We start from the raw sequence: 18968 nt of genomic DNA, 5'->3' as shown, positions 1-18968 counted from the left end.
GTTTTAGTAACACTCTTAATGTGTGACTCAAACGAGAGAGTTGGGTCGAAGATAATACCCAGATTCTTTACCGAGTCGCCTTGTGTAATTGTTTGGTTGTCAAATGTTAAGGTGGTATTATTAAATAGATGTCGGTGTTGAGCAGGACCGATAATCAGCATTTCCGTTTTCTTAGCGTTGAGTTGCAAAAAGTTAGCGGACATCCATTGTTTAATTTCATTAAGACACGCCTCCAACTGACTACAATCCGGCGTGTTGGTCAGCTTTAGGGGCATGTAGAGTTGGGTGTCATCAGCATAACAGTGAAAGCTAACACCGTATTTGCGTATGATGTCACCTAGCGGCAGCATGTAAATACTAAAGAGTGCAGGGCCAAGAACCGAACCCTGGGGAACTCCGCACGTTACCTTAACATAGTCCGAGGTCACATTGTTATGGGAGACACACTGCATCCTGTCAGTAAGATAAGAGTTAAACCAAGACAAGGCTAAGTCTGTCATCCCAATACGTGTTTTGATACGCTCTAATAAAATACTATGATCAACAGTATCAAAAGAGGCGCTAAGATCAAGAAGCAGCAACATAGATGAAGCATCAGAATCCATCGTTAGCAATAGATCATTAGTCATTTTTGCGAGGGCTGTCTCCGTAGAGTGATTTGCCCTGAAACCGGATTGAAAAGGTTCACAGAGATTGTTAGACGCTAAGTGTTCATTTAGCTGCTGTGCTACAATTTTTTCGAGGATTTTCGAGATAAACGGAAGGTGGGACACCGGCCGGTAGTTTACCAGGAGATCCGGATCGAGGTTAGGTCTTTTGAGTAGAGGATGAATAACCGCTTTTTTGAATGCTAGGGGAACAGTGCCAGAGGAAAGTGATACGTTTATAATATTTAACACTGATGGACCTAGTAATACAAAAAGCTCCTTGATAAGTTTCCCAGGAATTGGGTCAAGTAAACATGTTGTTTGTTTTGTCCCATTTACACATTTTGACAATTCCTCCAATGTTATTTCATCAAAGAGAGAGAAACTATTTTGGAGGGCAGTGTCCGTCGTATATACAGTCGTATCTGTGTTAATAGAACCCAGTTGTAGCTGAGATGCATTGTCTTTAATCTCTTTTCTAATGACTTCAATTTTCTTATTAAAGAAATTCATAAAGTCATCTGCTGAGTGGGTGGAGCTACTGGGAGGAGTCCCTTGTTGGGTTAGCGATGCTACTGTACTAAACAGAAATTTAGGATCATTTTTGTTGAGGTGGATGAGATTTGAGTAATATTTAGCTTTAGCTGAGGTAAGCATGCGTTTATAAGTTATTAAACTATCACACCATGCTTGATGGAAAACCTCAAGTTTAGTCGCACGCCATTTGCGTTCCAGCTTTCTACATGATAATTTCTGGGCTTTAGTTTCTTCTGTAAACCATGGGGTACGCCTTTTAGGGGCCCTTTTTAGCTTTAGCGGTGCTACAATATCAATGGTATCACGCAGGGCGTCATTAAAGTTGTTAGTGAGGTTATCAATAGAGCCCACATAATTTGGGAATGGTGCCATTACCGAAGGCAGTAGGTCAGTAAGAGTCGTCGTTGTGGCAGCATTAATGTTGCGGCTGCTACAGTAGTTATTATTATTAGTTTGTTGACAATGAGTCAGAACTTCGAATTTTATAAGGTAATGATCGGACATTACTTTAGTGTACGGGAGAATCGTAACTTTAGAGGTGGTGACTCCCCTGACAAGCACTAGATCTATCGTATTACCGTTGCGATGCGTGGGTTCATTTATTATTTGTGTAAGACCACAGCTATCAATTATAGTCTGGAGCGCCACGCATGGAGGGTCCGATGGGGTATTCATATGGATATTAAAGTCCCCCATTATGATTATATTGTCGGCGTGCGTCACTAGATCAGCAACAAACTCTGAGAATTCACTGATGAACTCCGAATAGGGCCCAGGGGGGCGGTAGATAACAGCCAGGTGGAGAGGCAGCGGTGTGACAAACCTCAAAGTGAGCACCTCAAACGAGTTATATTTATTATTTAGGTTAGGTGTAAGATTATAGTTTTCATTGTATATTAGTGCGACACCCCCTCCCCTTTTAAGAGGTCGGGCAACATGTGTATTGGTATAGTTAGGAGGAGATGCCTCATTTAGCGCAAAAAAATCGTCTGGTTTGAGCCAGGTCTCGGCGAGACCAACGACGTCAAGTTTGTTGTCTCTAATGACTTCATTAACTAATAACGTTTTGGAAGATAATGATCTTATGTTTAAAAAGCCCATATTATAGGTAGTGGGCTGTTTTGAGGATTGTTTGTTGAAATTATCCGAAGTAGCAATATTAATAATGTTGCGTTTATTATGCGTATTGCACTTTAAATAGTTTCGACCATATCTAGGAATTGATACGACGGGGATATTCAGATTGTTTGCTTGATGTTGCGATAAACTGAACGCATCATAGTTAGCTACCTCAGTACGATGTATGTCTGCCTCTGACACGGTCACAAAAGAAAAAACATTATGTGAGTTGTGTTTTATTCTAAGAGAATTGCTATGTGTGCAGGGATTATCCAGCCTGACGCCGGCTAGTTCTAGTTTAAATGGCTTCTTACCCGGAGACTCCACGCTTCTTTGGTTAGCTTTTCTCTTTGTTGTTAGCCCAGCTCGGCATCCCCGCTTCTGCTTCCGCTCGCACCGCTTATGTCGTCTCCATTGGCGGTCACCGCTAGCACTTGACTCCGCTGCTACAAAGGCCGCTCGATGTAGCCCACGAAGTATTCCCATGCTAGCGAGGAGGTCCACCGTACATGCATCTTTCAGTCTATAACGACCCGATCCATCCACATCCAGAATTGTCTGTCGGTCGTATGTGATCACAGAGTGTTCACACTTTGAGCCAGCCATGAAATTGACAGAAATGACGGGTGTTTTTTGCTAAATCGCTCTACACTCCCAAGAGCGTTAGCATAGCCGCAGCATCCCCATGCGCCGCCATCTTATTAACGTTAACATACCAGGCACGTTCTCAGTTGGTTATTTCTGCGTCATATAATGTACACTTATTCAGCCTGTTGTTCATTATTCTTTATTTATTTTAAATTGTCTTTCAAATGTCTATTCTTCGTGTTGGGTTTTAGCAAATAAATTTCCCCCAAAAATGCGACTTATACTCCAGTGCGACTTATACATGTTTTTTTCCTTCTTTATTATGCATTTTCGGCCGGTGCGACTTATACTCCGGAGCGACTTATAGTCCGAAAAATACGGTACATGAAAATATTTGAGCATGCTGTATAGAACTACTATTGTCATGATGATCATGTTTGTTTAGTTTTTGACTCCCTCGGTTCCTGTTTTGCGCACCCCTGGGTTTGTGTTTTAGTTGCCATGACTGCAGATTGTTTTCACCTGCCCCTGATTAGTGTTAAGGATGCTCGCCTGTTCCTGGGCAGTAATCAGAGAGCTACTTATTCCCTGCTTTTTGCCACACTCAGTCTGGCTTTCTTATTTGTCAAATAGATTTTTGAATGAATCGCGTCCTGTCCAGGTATTCAGGCGAATCATATTGTTGATGGAGATGCCCATATCTGCCGTACAGTTTGGGTAAAATGTTATTAAACAAAACTAGTTTTCTTTTAAGTAATATAAACATTTATCAGGGATGTTTGTCTGTTTTAAGGAGGAATGTAGTTAATCATAGAACTGGCACCCGGCAATTGTCATGATCTGGTAAGCGTTGCTGGCGCGTGACCCCAAGGATGCGGAGAATGGCAGGCGGAATGCAAGTAAAAAACAATTTATTACTTACAAGGAAGCAGGGAACAAACAAGAAACAGCACACTCAGCATCAGTCTCCAAGGAACAATGATCCAGCACTGAAGGAGGGACCCAGCTGGAACTAAATAGAACTAATTAAACGAGGAACAGGTGTGCTGACAGGACATGGAACAGAAAGTAAAGGTGCTGCAAAACACAGAGAACAAACTGGAAACACTGAGAAAACAAGAGCACCAGAACAAGAGGGGATTCCAAACACATGAAAAATCCAAACATAACCAAACTGTCAGGCGTACTTCTGACAGCAATGTTATTAAAAAAATCTTGATTTTGAATCGAAAATAATTTTGACACGAGAATCAATTCTGAATAGAATCGTTACCCTGAGGGATCAAATTAAATAAACCATGTGGTGGACAAATATTCACACCCCTAATATTCAGCTTAAAAAAGATAAGGTTGTGAATCCTCATTTTTTTCTCCAAAAATAGTTGTCTTCATTGCCTGTTACCAAGTCTGCCATGATTAGAACACAAATTTAGGAACACGAATTTAGGAACACAAATTTGTTGTTGGAAGTCAGAAGTGTGCTGTTATGGAAACGGAAATAAATGCGCTAAGAAAAGAAGTTCCGGTAATGCATAAAATCACCAAAATACGGCAAATATTTAAAATTTTACATACTGTTATGAACGTGTCTGTTACTACATTATATATGTATATATATATATATATATATATATATATATATATATATATATATATATATATATATATATATATATATATATATATATATATATATATATATATATATATATTTATATATATATTTATATATATAAATAAATTATATATATATATATATATATATATATATATATATATATATATATATATATATATATATATATATATATATATATGTATGTATGTATGTATGTATGTATGTATGTATGTATGTATGTATATATATGTATGTATGTATGTATGTATGTACATATATATGTATGTATGTATGTATGTATATATATATATATATATATATATATATATGTATGTATGTATGTATGTATGTATGTATGTATGTATATATATATATATATATATATATATATATATATATATATATATATATATATATATATATATATATATATATATATATATATATATGTTTATGTTTATCAGTTTGAACATTAAATATGTTGTCTTTGTAGCATATTCAACTGAATATGGGTTGAAAATTATTAGCAAATTATGTATTCCGTTTATATTTACATCTAACACAATTCCCCAACTCATATGTAAAAGGGGTTTGTAAATTCAACTTAAGAATTGCGCCATCTAGTTAAGATACATTAGTGATGGTTGATAAACTGTGGATGAAGGATACTTTATTTTATTGATTTTACGTTTGTGTTGTAGTTTCCCCCTTGAGGGATTTCCAACTTATTGTGGTCAAGGGGGTTGCGTATCTCAGTGACCCTAAGAGCTATACCAGCAGGAGCTCAGTCTTCAGGTGGGACACCCAAGTTGGACAGGCGTGAAATTACAGGCCTGACAAAGTGCGATCTTCTTCTCCAGGTTGGAGTTGGACACATACCGGAGCTGACAACCAAATTCAATGACGAAGGCAATGTTACTACTAGCATGTGCACACACACTAAAAAATGTTGGGTTAAAAACAACCCAATTTTAACCCAACTGCTGGTTCAGAAAAGAACAAACCCCTTATTTGAGCTATTTGAACTCAACATTTTGGGTTACGTTTTTCAACCCAACTTTTGCGTTGAGTTATTTAACCAAAAAGTTGAGTTATGATAACTTAATATTGGGTTATTCCAAAAGCCATTCAGCTGCTGACACAAAACTAGCTTACCTCTTGCTGTAGTTAGCTTAAGACTAATGCCGTGGTATGCCATCCACAGACGATGTGTTACTACGCCAGAAAAAGAGTTGCTTAGTGTTCGCTCTTACAATAACAACGTTGCTACAGCTTGGTTATTATACAGGTTACGGAACGTAAATGAAGTATTGTTGGCGGTTTTATGATGCATTTTTAAAGTGACTTGAAACCAGAATTGCTTGCTTCCATTAGCTGCAATGCCAGCCGCCAAGAACAAGACGATTTTTACAAATTAGAATGCTATGCAAAAAACCTCTCATTAGGATTGTGAATGATTGGCAACATTCCCAAAAAAGTGCAGTTCCCCTTAAAATCCACACATTTTTGTTTTTGCACCGCCAATGACAAATTCAACTTCTGCAGCTCACAAGGAAATGCATCGGATTGGCTCTACTTTATGACTAACCCCCACCCTCTGTCCAAATGCACGCTATTAAAGAACTGTGATTGACTATATATATATATATATATATATATATATATATATATATATATATATATATATATATATATATATATATATATATATATATATATATATATATATATATATATATATATATATATATATGTTCAGACTTACTTTACAAAAGAGAAGTGTAGGATACTTCTCTTGTTGCCTTATTTGTATTTTGACTTTATTAAATGTATTTATATTATCATTTGGTGCAGCCGGGCCGGAGCAGGAGGGGATAGAAAGAGAAAAAAAGGAAGACAGAGGGGGGAATTGTGGGGACAAGAGGGGGATTAGACAGAGAGACAAAAACAACAGCAAACACAACAACAACAACAGAGCAACATCAGCAAATACGACATGTACAAATATGATGGTAAAAGTAATAGCAAATAAGCAGCTAGCGAAAATAAAAAATAATACAGAAATGACAATGAGCATTATTACACTACAAATGGAGCAATATGAATACCAATAGAAATAGTGCTATTGATAATAAACAATACCAATACTTTTCCTTTATTATCAACAATACAGTTGTTCAAATGCAACAATACACATACCTGTACGTAATGATAACTTGAGATACGAAAGAATGCAGAAAAATGGAGGGGAAGAAAGATAAGCAACCTACATTAACCTTGTAGCTTGTTATAGTAACAATAGGTTAAGCTTTGTCAGTGTGCCATGTGTTATACCCAGTTTACCCTAGGGCAACAACGTTAATATATGTTTGATGAAGCGTGATTATGTGCATGAGTGTATGTGTGCATATGTACTTGTATATGTACAGTATGTGTATATGTGTGCTTGTACAGTGAATGTATATGTACAGTGTGTGTATATGTGTGTTTGTACAGTGAATGTATATGTACAGTATGTGTATGTGTGTGTTTGTACAGTGAATGTATTGTGTCTTCAAACGAACCTTTCACGTCGTCCGTCCGTCTCAGTTCCTTGTTTTGGTTTAGGTCATATCTGATTGAACATCGAGCTTGTCATGATCCGTGGTCGGATCATGTTTCTGTCAAGACTTGGACTATGGGTTGTTTTTTTTATGTCCCGAGATGCAAGTAAAGTTGGAGCGGGCAAGGCGTGAAGGTAAGAACAGCTTTTATTTTAACACAATAACTACAAAAAAGGAAGCAAACAAAAGGCGCGCACAATGGCGGAGAACAAACTTGACTAATGAAACAAAAGACTAGCACAAAGGCAATTAACTATGAACATGAAACAAAAACACTTACTGTGGCATGGCATGAAGTATGAACTATAGTAAACGGTAATATCATTGGTAGCAGAGGTAGTATGGATGATGTCACCAGGACGATCAACAGAAAACAGACAGGCTTAAATAGCAGTGACATGATTAGTGACAGGTGCGCGAGTGCAAAGCGTGAGACAGGTGCGTGACATGAGGACAGGTGAAAACTAACGGGTAGTCATGGAAACAAAAATAATGGAGCGTAAACATAAATTAAAGAGTCCAATAACTAAACAAAACAAAACATGACTAAAACAAAACATGATACCCACATATGCGGTCCTCTCCAAGGTTTCTCATAGTCATTCACATTGACGTCCCACTGGGGTGAGTTTTCCTTGCCCGCATGTGGGCTCTGTACCGAGGATGTCGCTGTGGCTTGTACAGCCCTTTGAGACACTTGTGATTTAGGGCTATATAAATAAACATTGATTGATTGATTGATGATCACACAGACATGACAGAGCTGAAATGTGTAGAACGAAGTGATCATTTTTGTTTCTTACGTTCCCTCCCTGGGTTTGCTATCTGAAAAGAAGTTGATGTTTGCATTGGTTGGTCTACCAGTTATTTCCAGTGTGGGCCCTCATCAAAGGTGCTGACAGAGCGGCGTGAGGGAGTGTGTGTTTGAGTACTTCACTGGAATTATTGGGGCTTTGCTGACAGACGGGGAGGAATTCCTGTCAGGGTCTGATGTGGACAAAACACCCAGAAACTTTTATGTACATACAAATAAATGTATAACTACCCTATTTTCCGGACCGTAGGGCGCACCGGATTATAAGGCGCACTGCCGATAAATGGTCTATTTTTGATCTTTTTTTATATATTAGGTGCACCGGATAATAGTGCGCATTAAAGGAGTCATATTATTATTATTTTTTCTAAATTAAAAACACAGTGACCATCCTAGTCACTGCCGTTGTGTCCTTGGGCAAGACACTTTACCCACCTGCTCCCAGTGCCACCCACACTGGTTTAAATGTAACTTACATATTGGATTTCACTATGTAAAGGGCTTTGAGTCACTAGAGAAAAGCGCTATATAAATATAATTCACTAAAAATATAATTGACAGAGCATTAAGAAGCATCCAAAATCACATCAATGTACTTTGTGTGCAAGGAATACATCAATTCTCAATGATACCTCACATGTTGTGTGTACAATTCCTACACTGTGGCCAAATGATGTGTGGGAACACTAATTCAGCAGGAAAGTCTCTGCGAGTAACTTGAGCAAAGTCAGGTTATTGCTGCGCTTCCCACTGAAGTCTGGGGAAAATGTGTGTTCTCTCTTCCTGTGTGTGGAGAGAACCTCACAGCAGACAGTCTGGTGGCGTTTAACAGTCATTGCGGTCTTTACACCGCAAAGATTCCAACAATGATTTTTTTTCGGAGTAGTTTTGGTATTCACATGTTGGTCTGGTGTGCATAGCAAGTAGGGTTGTTTCATTATTGGTATAGTACCGCAATACTAATGAGTCATATTCTGTACTATAACGCCTCAAAAAAGTACCGGTCCCCGCAACCCCCGCCCCGTCGTCGTCACGTTATGACATTGTTGGTTTTACAAGCATACAAGCATGTTCGGCAGCGCACAATCACGGAGTACTTACAAGCAGACACAGTGTGTAGACAGAAAAGGGAGAACGGACGCAGTTTGGCTTAAAAACTAAAGATAAAGGTGAAGTTATAACACTGAAAGGCCGTCAGGAAGAGGTGCTTTAAAGGCCTACTGAAATGATTTTTTTAAATTTAAACGGGAATAGCAGATCCATTCTATGTGTCATACTTGATCATTTCGCGATATTGCCATATTTTTGCTGAAAGGATTTAGTAGAGAAAATCGACGATAAAGTTCGCAACTTTTGCTCGCTGATAAAAAAAAGCCTTGCCTGTACCGGAAGTAGCGTGACGTCACAGGAGCTAGGATTCCTCACAATTCCCCGTTGTTTACAATGGAGCGAGAGAGATTCGGACAGAGAAAGTGATGATTACACCATTAATTTGAGCGAGGATGAAAGATTCGTAGATGAGGAACGTTACAGTGAATGACTTGAGAGGCAGCGATGGACGTATATTTTTTCGCTCTGACCGTAACTTAGGTACAAGCTGGCTCATTGGATTCCACACTCTCCTTTTTCTATTGTAGATCACAGATTTGTATTTTAAACCACCTCGGATACTATATCCTCTTGAAAATGAGAGTCGAGAACGCGAAATGGACATTCAGTGCTTTTTATCTCCACGACAATACATCGGCGAAATGCTTTAGCTACGAGCTAACGTGATAGCATCTTGCTTTAACTGCATATAGAAACAAAAGAAATAAACCCCTGACCGTAAGTATAGATAGAAAATCAACAATACTATTAAACCGTGGACATGTAAATACACGGTTAATGCTTTCCAGGCTGGCGAAGGTTAACAATGCTGTGCTAACGACGCCATTGAAGCTAACTTAGCAACCAGACTGCACAGAGCTATGCTAAAAACATTAGCTCTCCACCTACGCCAGCCAGCCCTCATTTGCTCATCAACACCCGTGCTCACCTGCGTTCCAGCGATCGGCAGAAGGACGAAGGACTTCACCCGATGCGTTTGGCGGCCCGGAGACGTAGGAAGTCAAGGTGAAGTCGGCGGCTAGCGCGGCTAGCGCGGCTAGCGCGGCTAGCGCGGCTAGCGCGGCTAGCGCGGCTAGCGCTCCAACAAAGTCCTCCTGGTTGTGTTGCTGTAGTCCGCTGCTAATACACTGATCCCACCTACAACTGTCTTCTTTGCAGCCTTCATTGTTCATTAAAAAAATTGCAAAAGATGTCCAGAATACTGTGGAATTATGAAATGAAAACAGAGCTTTTTGTGTAGGATTCTACGGGGTACCATAACTTCCGTTACTCTGACTTCGTCACGCGCATACGTCATCATGTTTCAGCCGGATATTTCCCGGGAATTTTAAAATGTCACTTTATAAGTTAACCCGGCCGTATTGGCATGTGTTGCAATGTTAAGATTTCATCATTGATGTATAAACTATCAGACTGCGTGGTCGGTAGTAGTGGGTTTCAGTAGGCCTTTAATACATGGCTAGCTAGCTAGTGGCTAAAGTCCAGCCGCAGTATGCATTGTTTTAGCTACTTCTAAATCACTAATCCTCGCCTCCATGGTGACAAATAAAGTACGTTTCTTACAAGTATCATCCCTGCAGGACGAGGAATAGCTAAACATGCTTCACTACACACTGTAGCTCACCGGCGTCACCACTAATGACACCGTTCCTGAGTGTAAACAAACGCCATTGGTGGATCTACACCTAACATCCACTGTAAAGATACCAAGTACAGAAGCGTACGTAGTCAATAGTAGTATGATTACATCAATATTTTTTAGCATCACAAAATCTTTTTTCCATCCATCCATCCAGCCATCCATTTCGTTTATAAACTCAGGAAATATGTCCCTGGACACATGAGGACTTTGAATATGACTAATGTATGATCCTGTAACGACTTGGAATCTGATTGACACCCCAATTTGTGGTATCATCCAAAACTAATGTAAAGCGTCTAAACAATGGAAGAATAAGTGATTATTACATTCTAACAGAAGTGTAGATAGAACATGTTAAAAGAGAAAGCAAGCAGATATTAACAGTAAATGAACAACTTGTCCTTAATAATGTTGACAAAATAATAGAATGGAAAATGAAACAATATGTTACTGCATATGTCAGCAGCTAAATTAGGAGCCTTTGTTTGTTTACTTACTAATAAAAGACAATTTGTCTTGTATGTTCACTATTTTATTTAAGGTCAAACTTGCATTAAGAAACATATGTTTAATGTACCCTAAGATTTTTTTGTTAAAATAAAGCCAATAATGACATTTTTTGTGGTCCCCTCTATTTAGAAAAGTATCGAAAAGTACAGAAAAGTATCGAAATACATTTTGGTTCCGGTACTAAAGTATTGGTATCGGGACAACTCTAATAACAAATAATAATTTCATCTATTTCCTTGACTTTGTTTTGGTTTTTAATCTGGGGGCTCCATTTTGCTCAGGTTTGCTAATTGTTTGGTGATCAAATATGTCCAAATAGTCTGGAAATCTTGACTGCAAGTCGCCAAAGAAGTTGTTTTAATGAAGTTTAAGTCACTCCCAGTGAAAACGCCTCTCTGGTGGATGGAAGTGAGCTCAGAGCAAAGTGCTGTGTTTGGTGGAGGAGTTTTGGGAATTCCACTGCAGTATCTGGTTTTATTTCCCGCTTGCTGTAGCTGCTCTTCTACTTAACACTGCTTGACCTCCCGAAAGATACGAATTGAGGTCTCACACAGTTTTGAGATGACCTAGAACAGGGGTGTCAAACTCATTTTAGATGGGGGGCCACATGGAGAAAAATCTACTCCCAATTGGGCCGTACTGGTAATATCACGGCACGATAACTTAAAAATAAAGACAACTTCAGATTGTTTTCTTTGTTTAAAAATAGAACAAGCACATTCTGAAATTGTACAAATCATAATGTTTTTTTGTTTTTTTTTACACTTACATGTTGCGGTTAATAGTATATATACTTTATTTGTCGTTATTTATATTTTCTGAATAAATTATGTGATAATGTTCATCAGTCAACTTATTTGTGTTAATTTTTAATCTATCAAGATAAGATTAAAAAAATATATCAAAATCAAATTACAGTTTTTATGTTATTCATGTAGTTTGATCATTTTACTCGACTGATGTACTAACATTATGTGGTTTATTTTGTACATATGTAGCATCATCTACAAAGATACAAATAATTGCTATTGCGACATCCAGTAGACACATTTAGAACAGCGTTTTTTTTCATTAAAAAATGTCAGGTTAATTTTTATACTTTGCAAACTCATCCGGCGGGCCGGATAAAACCTCGGGCCGTACGTTTGACACCCCTGACCTAGAATGAACGTAGACATTAAGCATACAAGGTTGGCAGAAATAATTTGTTATTAGTCAGTGTTTGTGTATAGCAGTTGTGTACTGTGTTGTGTTTGTCCTACTGGACTCAAACCTGGGACGCCAGGCTTGTGCACTAACTACCGAGCTAAAAGCCCATGCTATCATCTCGATAGCCAGCACTGTTCTTGAGGTTTACCAACAATTTATCCTCCAACATGAGGAGCAGCATATGCACAGGAAGGAACACTTTTTTTCTTTTGGGGCGTAAAAAAGAATGTGTCCATCAACAAATGTTAACCATAGAATCGAATCGTATCGAATCTTATTGAATTGTTCATACACAAAATGTAATCGTATCGAATCGTTCATACATGAATCGAATCGCATCAAATCGTTCGGTTTTAAAAATGTTTTGGATCACATCGTAACCCATTTATCGCAATTGTTGTAGTTTTTAGCAATTCCATAGCGAGTCTACTGACAGATATACGTTAGAACTAGTGTTGTAACGTTACCAATATTTTGGTTCCGGTACTGGTACTAAAATTATTTTGGTACTTTTTGGTACATTTCTAAATAAAGGGGAACACAAAAAATTGCTTTATTGGCTTTATTTTGATAAAAAAATCTTAGGGTACATCAAACATATGTTTCTTATTGCAGATAAGTCCTTATATAAAATAGTGAACATACTAGACAACTTGTCTTTTACTAGTAAGTAAACAAACAAAGACTCCTAATTAGTCTGCTGACGTATGCAGTAACATATTGTGTCATTTATCATTCTATTATTTTGTCAACATTATTAGGACAAGTGGTAGAAAATTAATTATTAATCCTATTTGTTAATTTACTGGTAATATCTGCTTACTTTCTCTTTTAACATGTTCTGTCTACACTTCTGTTAAAATGTAATAATCACTTATTCTTCTGTTGTTTGATACTTTACATTAGTTTTGGATGATACCACAAATTTGGGTATCAATCCGATACCAAGTCGTTACAGGATCATACATTGGTCATATTCAAAGTACTCATGTGTCCGGGGACATAATTCCTGAGTTTATAAACATAATATACATTTAAAAAAAAACGAAAGTAGATGTTGTGATGCCAAAAAATATATCGACGTAATCACAGTAGTATCGACAATATACGTGCCTGTACTTGGTATCATTACAGTGGATGTTAGGTGTAGATCCAGGAATGGTGTTTGTTTATATTTTGACCCCGGTGAGCTACGGTGTGTAGTGAAGCATGTTTAGCTATTCCTCGTCCTGCAGGGATGATACTTGTAAGAAACTTACTTTATTTGTCGCCATGGAGGCGAGGATTAGTGATTCAGAAGTAGCTAAAACACTGCCGACGGCGGATTGACGTTTGCCGCTAGCTAGCTAGCCATGTCTTAAAGCACCTCTTCCTGAGGGCGTTTCAGTGTTATAACTTCACCTTTATCTTTAGTTTTTAAGCCAAAATGCGTCCGTTCTCCCTTTTCTGTCTACACACTGTGTCTGCTTGTAAGTACTCCGTGATTGTGTGCCACCGAACATGCTCGTCGGCTCGTAAACCAGCAATGACTGGTACGTTTCAGAGACGGTATTGTACCGAAAATGATTCATTAGTATCGCGGTACTATACTAATACTCGTATACCGTACAACCCTAGTTAGAACTATCCGGTACTCTGGGTTAGAAATAGCAACAGCGGAGGATGCATGTGCGTGAACGAGCCAGTCTGCCCCACAACAAGAGGATAGAGAAAAATTTGTTTATTGACTATAGCGTGGACGCAATAACGGACTCACGCAAAACTCTTTGGTATGTCCGCTGACGTCGCCAATTGGAAAAACGTCACAAATTCAGCAAACTCCAAACGGCTTGTTTGGAGGGAAGACTGTTTTATAAATATCTCTGCCATGCCTCCATGGGTTGATTTCAAATTCCAATTACAAAAATAAAAACTTGTACCCAAAGGTAAGAAAAGTTGGTCTTGCGTAATAGGTCCCCTTTAACTGACGAGTATTTTGAGCTATCAGTGTTCTCTCTGCACAGCCCACAGCCAGAGATTGACACAATCCTGCTTTCCAACCATCGGAACTGAGAAAGTTAGCAATAGGAGAAGAAACGACAAACGTCAAAAGGATGGACATTTATCCATGAAAATACAGAGAAGCTGTGACAGTGAACCCTGTAAGTTCCGACCAAAACATCCAGTCTTCCAGTCGTCCATCTTATAGCTGGAGATGGACATAAGTTTGTTTTCCCACCATGGGAAGAAAGAAAGTGAGAGTGAAAATCAGTGCTGAGAAGAAGTGGATGATATTCATTGAATTAAAGAAAGGAAACTATCAAAAACATGACCGCCCGTGTAGCCAACTTGGCGAAGTAGTTTGAGCGTAGCTCTGCTGGTCTGCGCCATACTAAAGCAGAATGTTATTATTATTTAAACGGTGGACATTTATCCATGAAAATAATGAGAAGAATACGTATCTCGATGTATTGTTGTGTTGTAAAAGCAGTTCTTGAAAAAGATTGTACTCATGCCGGTGCAACAGGAACCTCACAGAGTTCACGGTAGACCCCGAGGAGAGAGGTCAGGTTTTTAGCTCGATGCATAGCGCTCTCGTACTCTTCCACTCCCGTGTCACCCTCCTACTCAGTAGATGACTATATTTACTTTTGTACAGAAACTTCATGCATGTCTTACAGTAAATGAACGACAGCTGACCCTTAGGATACTTAACATCATCCATCCATCCATCCATTTTCTACCGCTTGTCCCTTTCGGGGTCGCGATCTCATACCCTTCTAAATAAAGAAGCAACGTTGACATGATAGCAGTTTGCTCGAACACAACCAATTTGGACATGTAGTTATGAGTAGGGATGGGCACTGAAACCCGGTTCCAAAAAGGCACCGGTGCCAACGTATACGGCAGTAACCACGCCGAAAAAAGAAGTAGCCGTCGGTGCCTCATTTTTGGTACTAAAAAATTGCAGACTCAGCAACCTGCTTGGCGGTGATATTGTACAAGTAATGTCTGGTAAGTAATATAGCGTCTCGACAGAAGCACACAGTGTGATGCTCTTTTTAAACTTTATTGCCGTCATGAACACACCAACGTCAGCTAGTGTTATAGCCAGGGGTGCAGCACCAAATTCTGGACCCCCATACTCAAGACTCCTAAAGCCCCCATAGTGTGCCGTGAGATACAGTCTGGTGTGCCGTGGAAGATGATCTAATTTCACCTATTTGGGTTAAAAATATTTTTTGCAAACCAGTAATTATAGTCTGCAAATGATGTGTTGTTGTTGAGTGTTGGTGTTGTCTAGAGCTCGGCAGAGTAACCGTGTAATACTCTTCCATATCAGTAGGTGGCAGCCGGTAGCTAATTGCTTTCTAGATGTCGGAAACAGCGGGAGGCAGTGTGCAGGTAAAAAGGTGTCTAATGCTTAAACCAAAAATAAACAAAAGTTGAGTGCCCCTAAGAAAAGGCATTGAAGCTTAGGGAAGGCTATGCAGAACGAAACTAAAACTGAACTGGCTACAAAGTAAACAAAAACAGAATGCTGGACGACAGCAAAGACTTACTGTGGAGCAAAGAAGGCGTCCACAAAGTACATCCGAACATGAAATGACAATCAACAATGTCCCCACAAAGAGGGATACAAACAACGGAAATATTCTTGATTGCTAAAACAAAGTAGATGCGGGAAATATCGCTCAAAGGAAGACATGAAACTGCTACAGGAAAATACCAAAAAAAGAGAAAAAGCCACCAAAATAGGAGCACAAGACAAGAACTAAAACCCTACACACAGGAAAAGAGCAAACAACTCCAAATTAGTCACGGCGTGATGTGACAGGTCGTGACAGTACACCTACTTTGAGACAAGAGCTATAGTTATGCATGGCTGGTTATGGTTTAAAGTCATATCCAACAATTGCGACAACGACTTTTTACTGTCAACTGTGTTTCGTTTTTTAATTATTTCTGCTGGTGGTGTGCCTCTGGATTTTATCAACGCAAAAAATGTGCCTTGGCTCAAAAAAGGTTGAAAAACACTGATGTAGAACATACTGTAGCTATATAAACTACCCTTAATAGTTTAGTTTAGTTTTTTTAACAAAAAAGTTTCAACAAATTCACTATAGAGTGGCCAGAATATGATTTTAGATAACCATATAAAATGTCATTATTTACTCACTGTATTTACTCACGCCTATATACAACCCGCATTCAATACATTTTTGAAGAAAAAAATTATTTTTCCATATATTAGCTGCACCAGACTATAAGCCACAGTTATATACACTATATTGCCAAAAGTATTTGGCCACCTGCCTTGACTCACATATATGAACTCACTGGAACTATAAGGGGCCAAGCACAACTCCTGAAAAACAACCCCACCCCATAATTCCTCCTCCACCAAATTTCACACTCGGCACAATGCAGTCCGAAACGTACCGTTCTCCTGGCAACCTCCAAACCCAGACTCCTCCATCAGAATGCCAGATGGAAAAGCGTGATTCATCACTCCAGAGAAGGCGTCTCCACTGCTCTAGAGTCCAGTGGCGATGTGCTTTACACCACTGAATCCGACGCTTTGCATTGGACTTGGTGATGTATGGCTTAGATGCAGCTGCTCGGCCATGGAAACCCATTCCATGAAGCTCTCTGCGTACCGTACGTGGGCTAATTGTAAGGTCACATGAAGTTTGGAGCTCTGTAGCAACTGACTGTGCAGAAAGTCTTTGCACTATGCAATTCAGCATCCGCTGACCCCTCTCTGTCAGTTTACGTTGCCTACCATTTCGTGGCTGAGTTGCTGTTGTTCCCAAACTCTTCCATTTTCTTGTAATAAAACCGACAGTTGACTTTATAGGAGCGAGGAAATTTCCCGACTGGATTTGTTGCACAGGTGGCATCCTATGACAGTTCCACGCTGGAAATCACTGAGCTCCTGAAAGCGGCCCATTCTTTCACAAATGTTTGTAGAAACAGTCTCCATGCCTAAGTGATTGATTTTATACACCTGTGGCCGGGCCAAGTGATTAGGACACCTGATTCTCATCATTTGGATGGGTGGCCAAATACTTTTGGCAATATATTGTACGTTGTGAAATTAGTTATTTACACGGAAAGACTTGGAAGTGTTCATTTACATAACACGGCAGTAAAAAGATCAAACACAACAGGAGTCATCGTAGCTGAGGAAGCTAGCTCTCCAGTCAGCTAAACAAACTCAAATAACTCCGTGGTGACGTTTTGGTGAGCTTACGGAGGAATCTGTGGAACTGAAACAATACAAAAAGAATGGCAATGTAAGTTAATAATACAAACACGGACACTCGTAAACGTGTTAGCATGTTAGCTAATGCTAGCGATGCTAGCATAGCTTTATTACATTACGATAGCACGTACAAATATGCACAAAAACACTACAGACATGACAAATGAGACGGTTTAGTAAGTATGAATACTTTGAGTTATTTTGTAAAACTTACAAACGTTACTTGGAGTGATGAATGAATGATAAAGAATGCTTTAACAGCCTCTTTGCAGATAGACTCCTTTTGCAGACAGCCATTGGGCTCCTGAGTGGAATCTTCCATACAGTGGGATGCACACAACCCACAGAAATGTTTATAAAATGTTCAGATAATCCACAGTTTGATGGTTCGATACCGCTATTATCACACCTGTTTGTTAGTACTTTATATGCTCTGCATGGGCATTATAGGGGAAAGCGTGGCGCCGGTTGGGAGAGTGGCCGTGCCAGCAACCTGAGGGTTCCTGGTTCAATCCCCACCTTCTACCATCCTTGTCACGTCCGTTGTGTCCTTGAGCAAGACACTTCACCCTTGCTCCTGATGGGTCCTGGTTAGGGCCTTGCATGGCAGCTCCTGCCATCAGTGTGTGAATGTGGGTGTGAATGGGTGAATGTGGAAATAGTGTCAAAGTGCTTTGAGTACCTTAAAGTTTGAAAAGCGCTATACAAGTATAACCCATTTATCATTATCATTATGTGGCCTTGCACAGCTTGGCTTTTCCTAAACAAGCTGAAGGCCACAGCCTCCTGTTTCCATTCCTTCAACTAACTCTTAGCAAAAGTCAGTGAGGCCACATTGCAACATACGAAGAAAGTTAGGTATGCAATAATACATAATAACATATTTCCCCATCCTATTAATCACAATTAGCAAGCAGTGATTGAGTTATAACAGGGAGTTACAGAACTCATGTGGTGCAATTCAGCCATTATGGGGCATGCAAAGATTTCCCTGACATTTAGGAATGGCGTATTTGTAACTCTTGCCCACTTACTCCCTTGTGCCCATGACTCGCTTCAGCCACATCCGGTGAGACGGGATTTCCAGTGTGCACAGGAAACGACCATCATTGATGGGTCTCTATTAACTGGGAGTGGAAGCTGTGGATGAAAACAAGGCAGTTTGAGTGTGTGTGTGAGTTAGTGAAAGGCGACCTCTCCTGCAGTTTTAAAAACAGGTTATAAGACTTTTTGCAACATACTTAAAGGGCCCCTCTAATGCTGACAACATTAGCACTTATTTCATAGTTCTGGACCAAAAAGTAAGGTCTGAAGGTAAAATTC

The 18968-nt window shown here is 39.3% G+C and overlaps 2 protein-coding genes across 2 annotated transcripts in view; one reads left to right on the top strand and one right to left on the bottom strand.

Annotated features, from left to right (window-relative positions):
• mrpl39 (mitochondrial ribosomal protein L39) overlaps positions 1-18968 on the top strand; it is a 350047-nt gene that overhangs the window by 329517 nt on the left and 1562 nt on the right. The gene's annotated exons all lie outside the window — the stretch shown is intronic.
• Positions 18448-18968, bottom strand: part of LOC133658289 (uncharacterized) — a 26023-nt gene continuing 25502 nt past the window's right edge. Inside the window, exon 5 of the mRNA XM_062060163.1 lies at positions 18448-18785. Coding sequence (XP_061916147.1) covers positions 18769-18785 — 17 coding nt within the window. The 3' untranslated portion in view covers positions 18448-18768. The remainder of the gene's footprint in view (positions 18786-18968) is intronic.

Source organism: Entelurus aequoreus, linkage group LG01, assembly GCF_033978785.1.
Source record: "Entelurus aequoreus isolate RoL-2023_Sb linkage group LG01, RoL_Eaeq_v1.1, whole genome shotgun sequence".
Classification (NCBI taxonomy): Eukaryota; Metazoa; Chordata; class Actinopteri; order Syngnathiformes; family Syngnathidae; genus Entelurus; species Entelurus aequoreus.
This window is presented reverse-complemented; position numbering and strand designations above follow the sequence as displayed.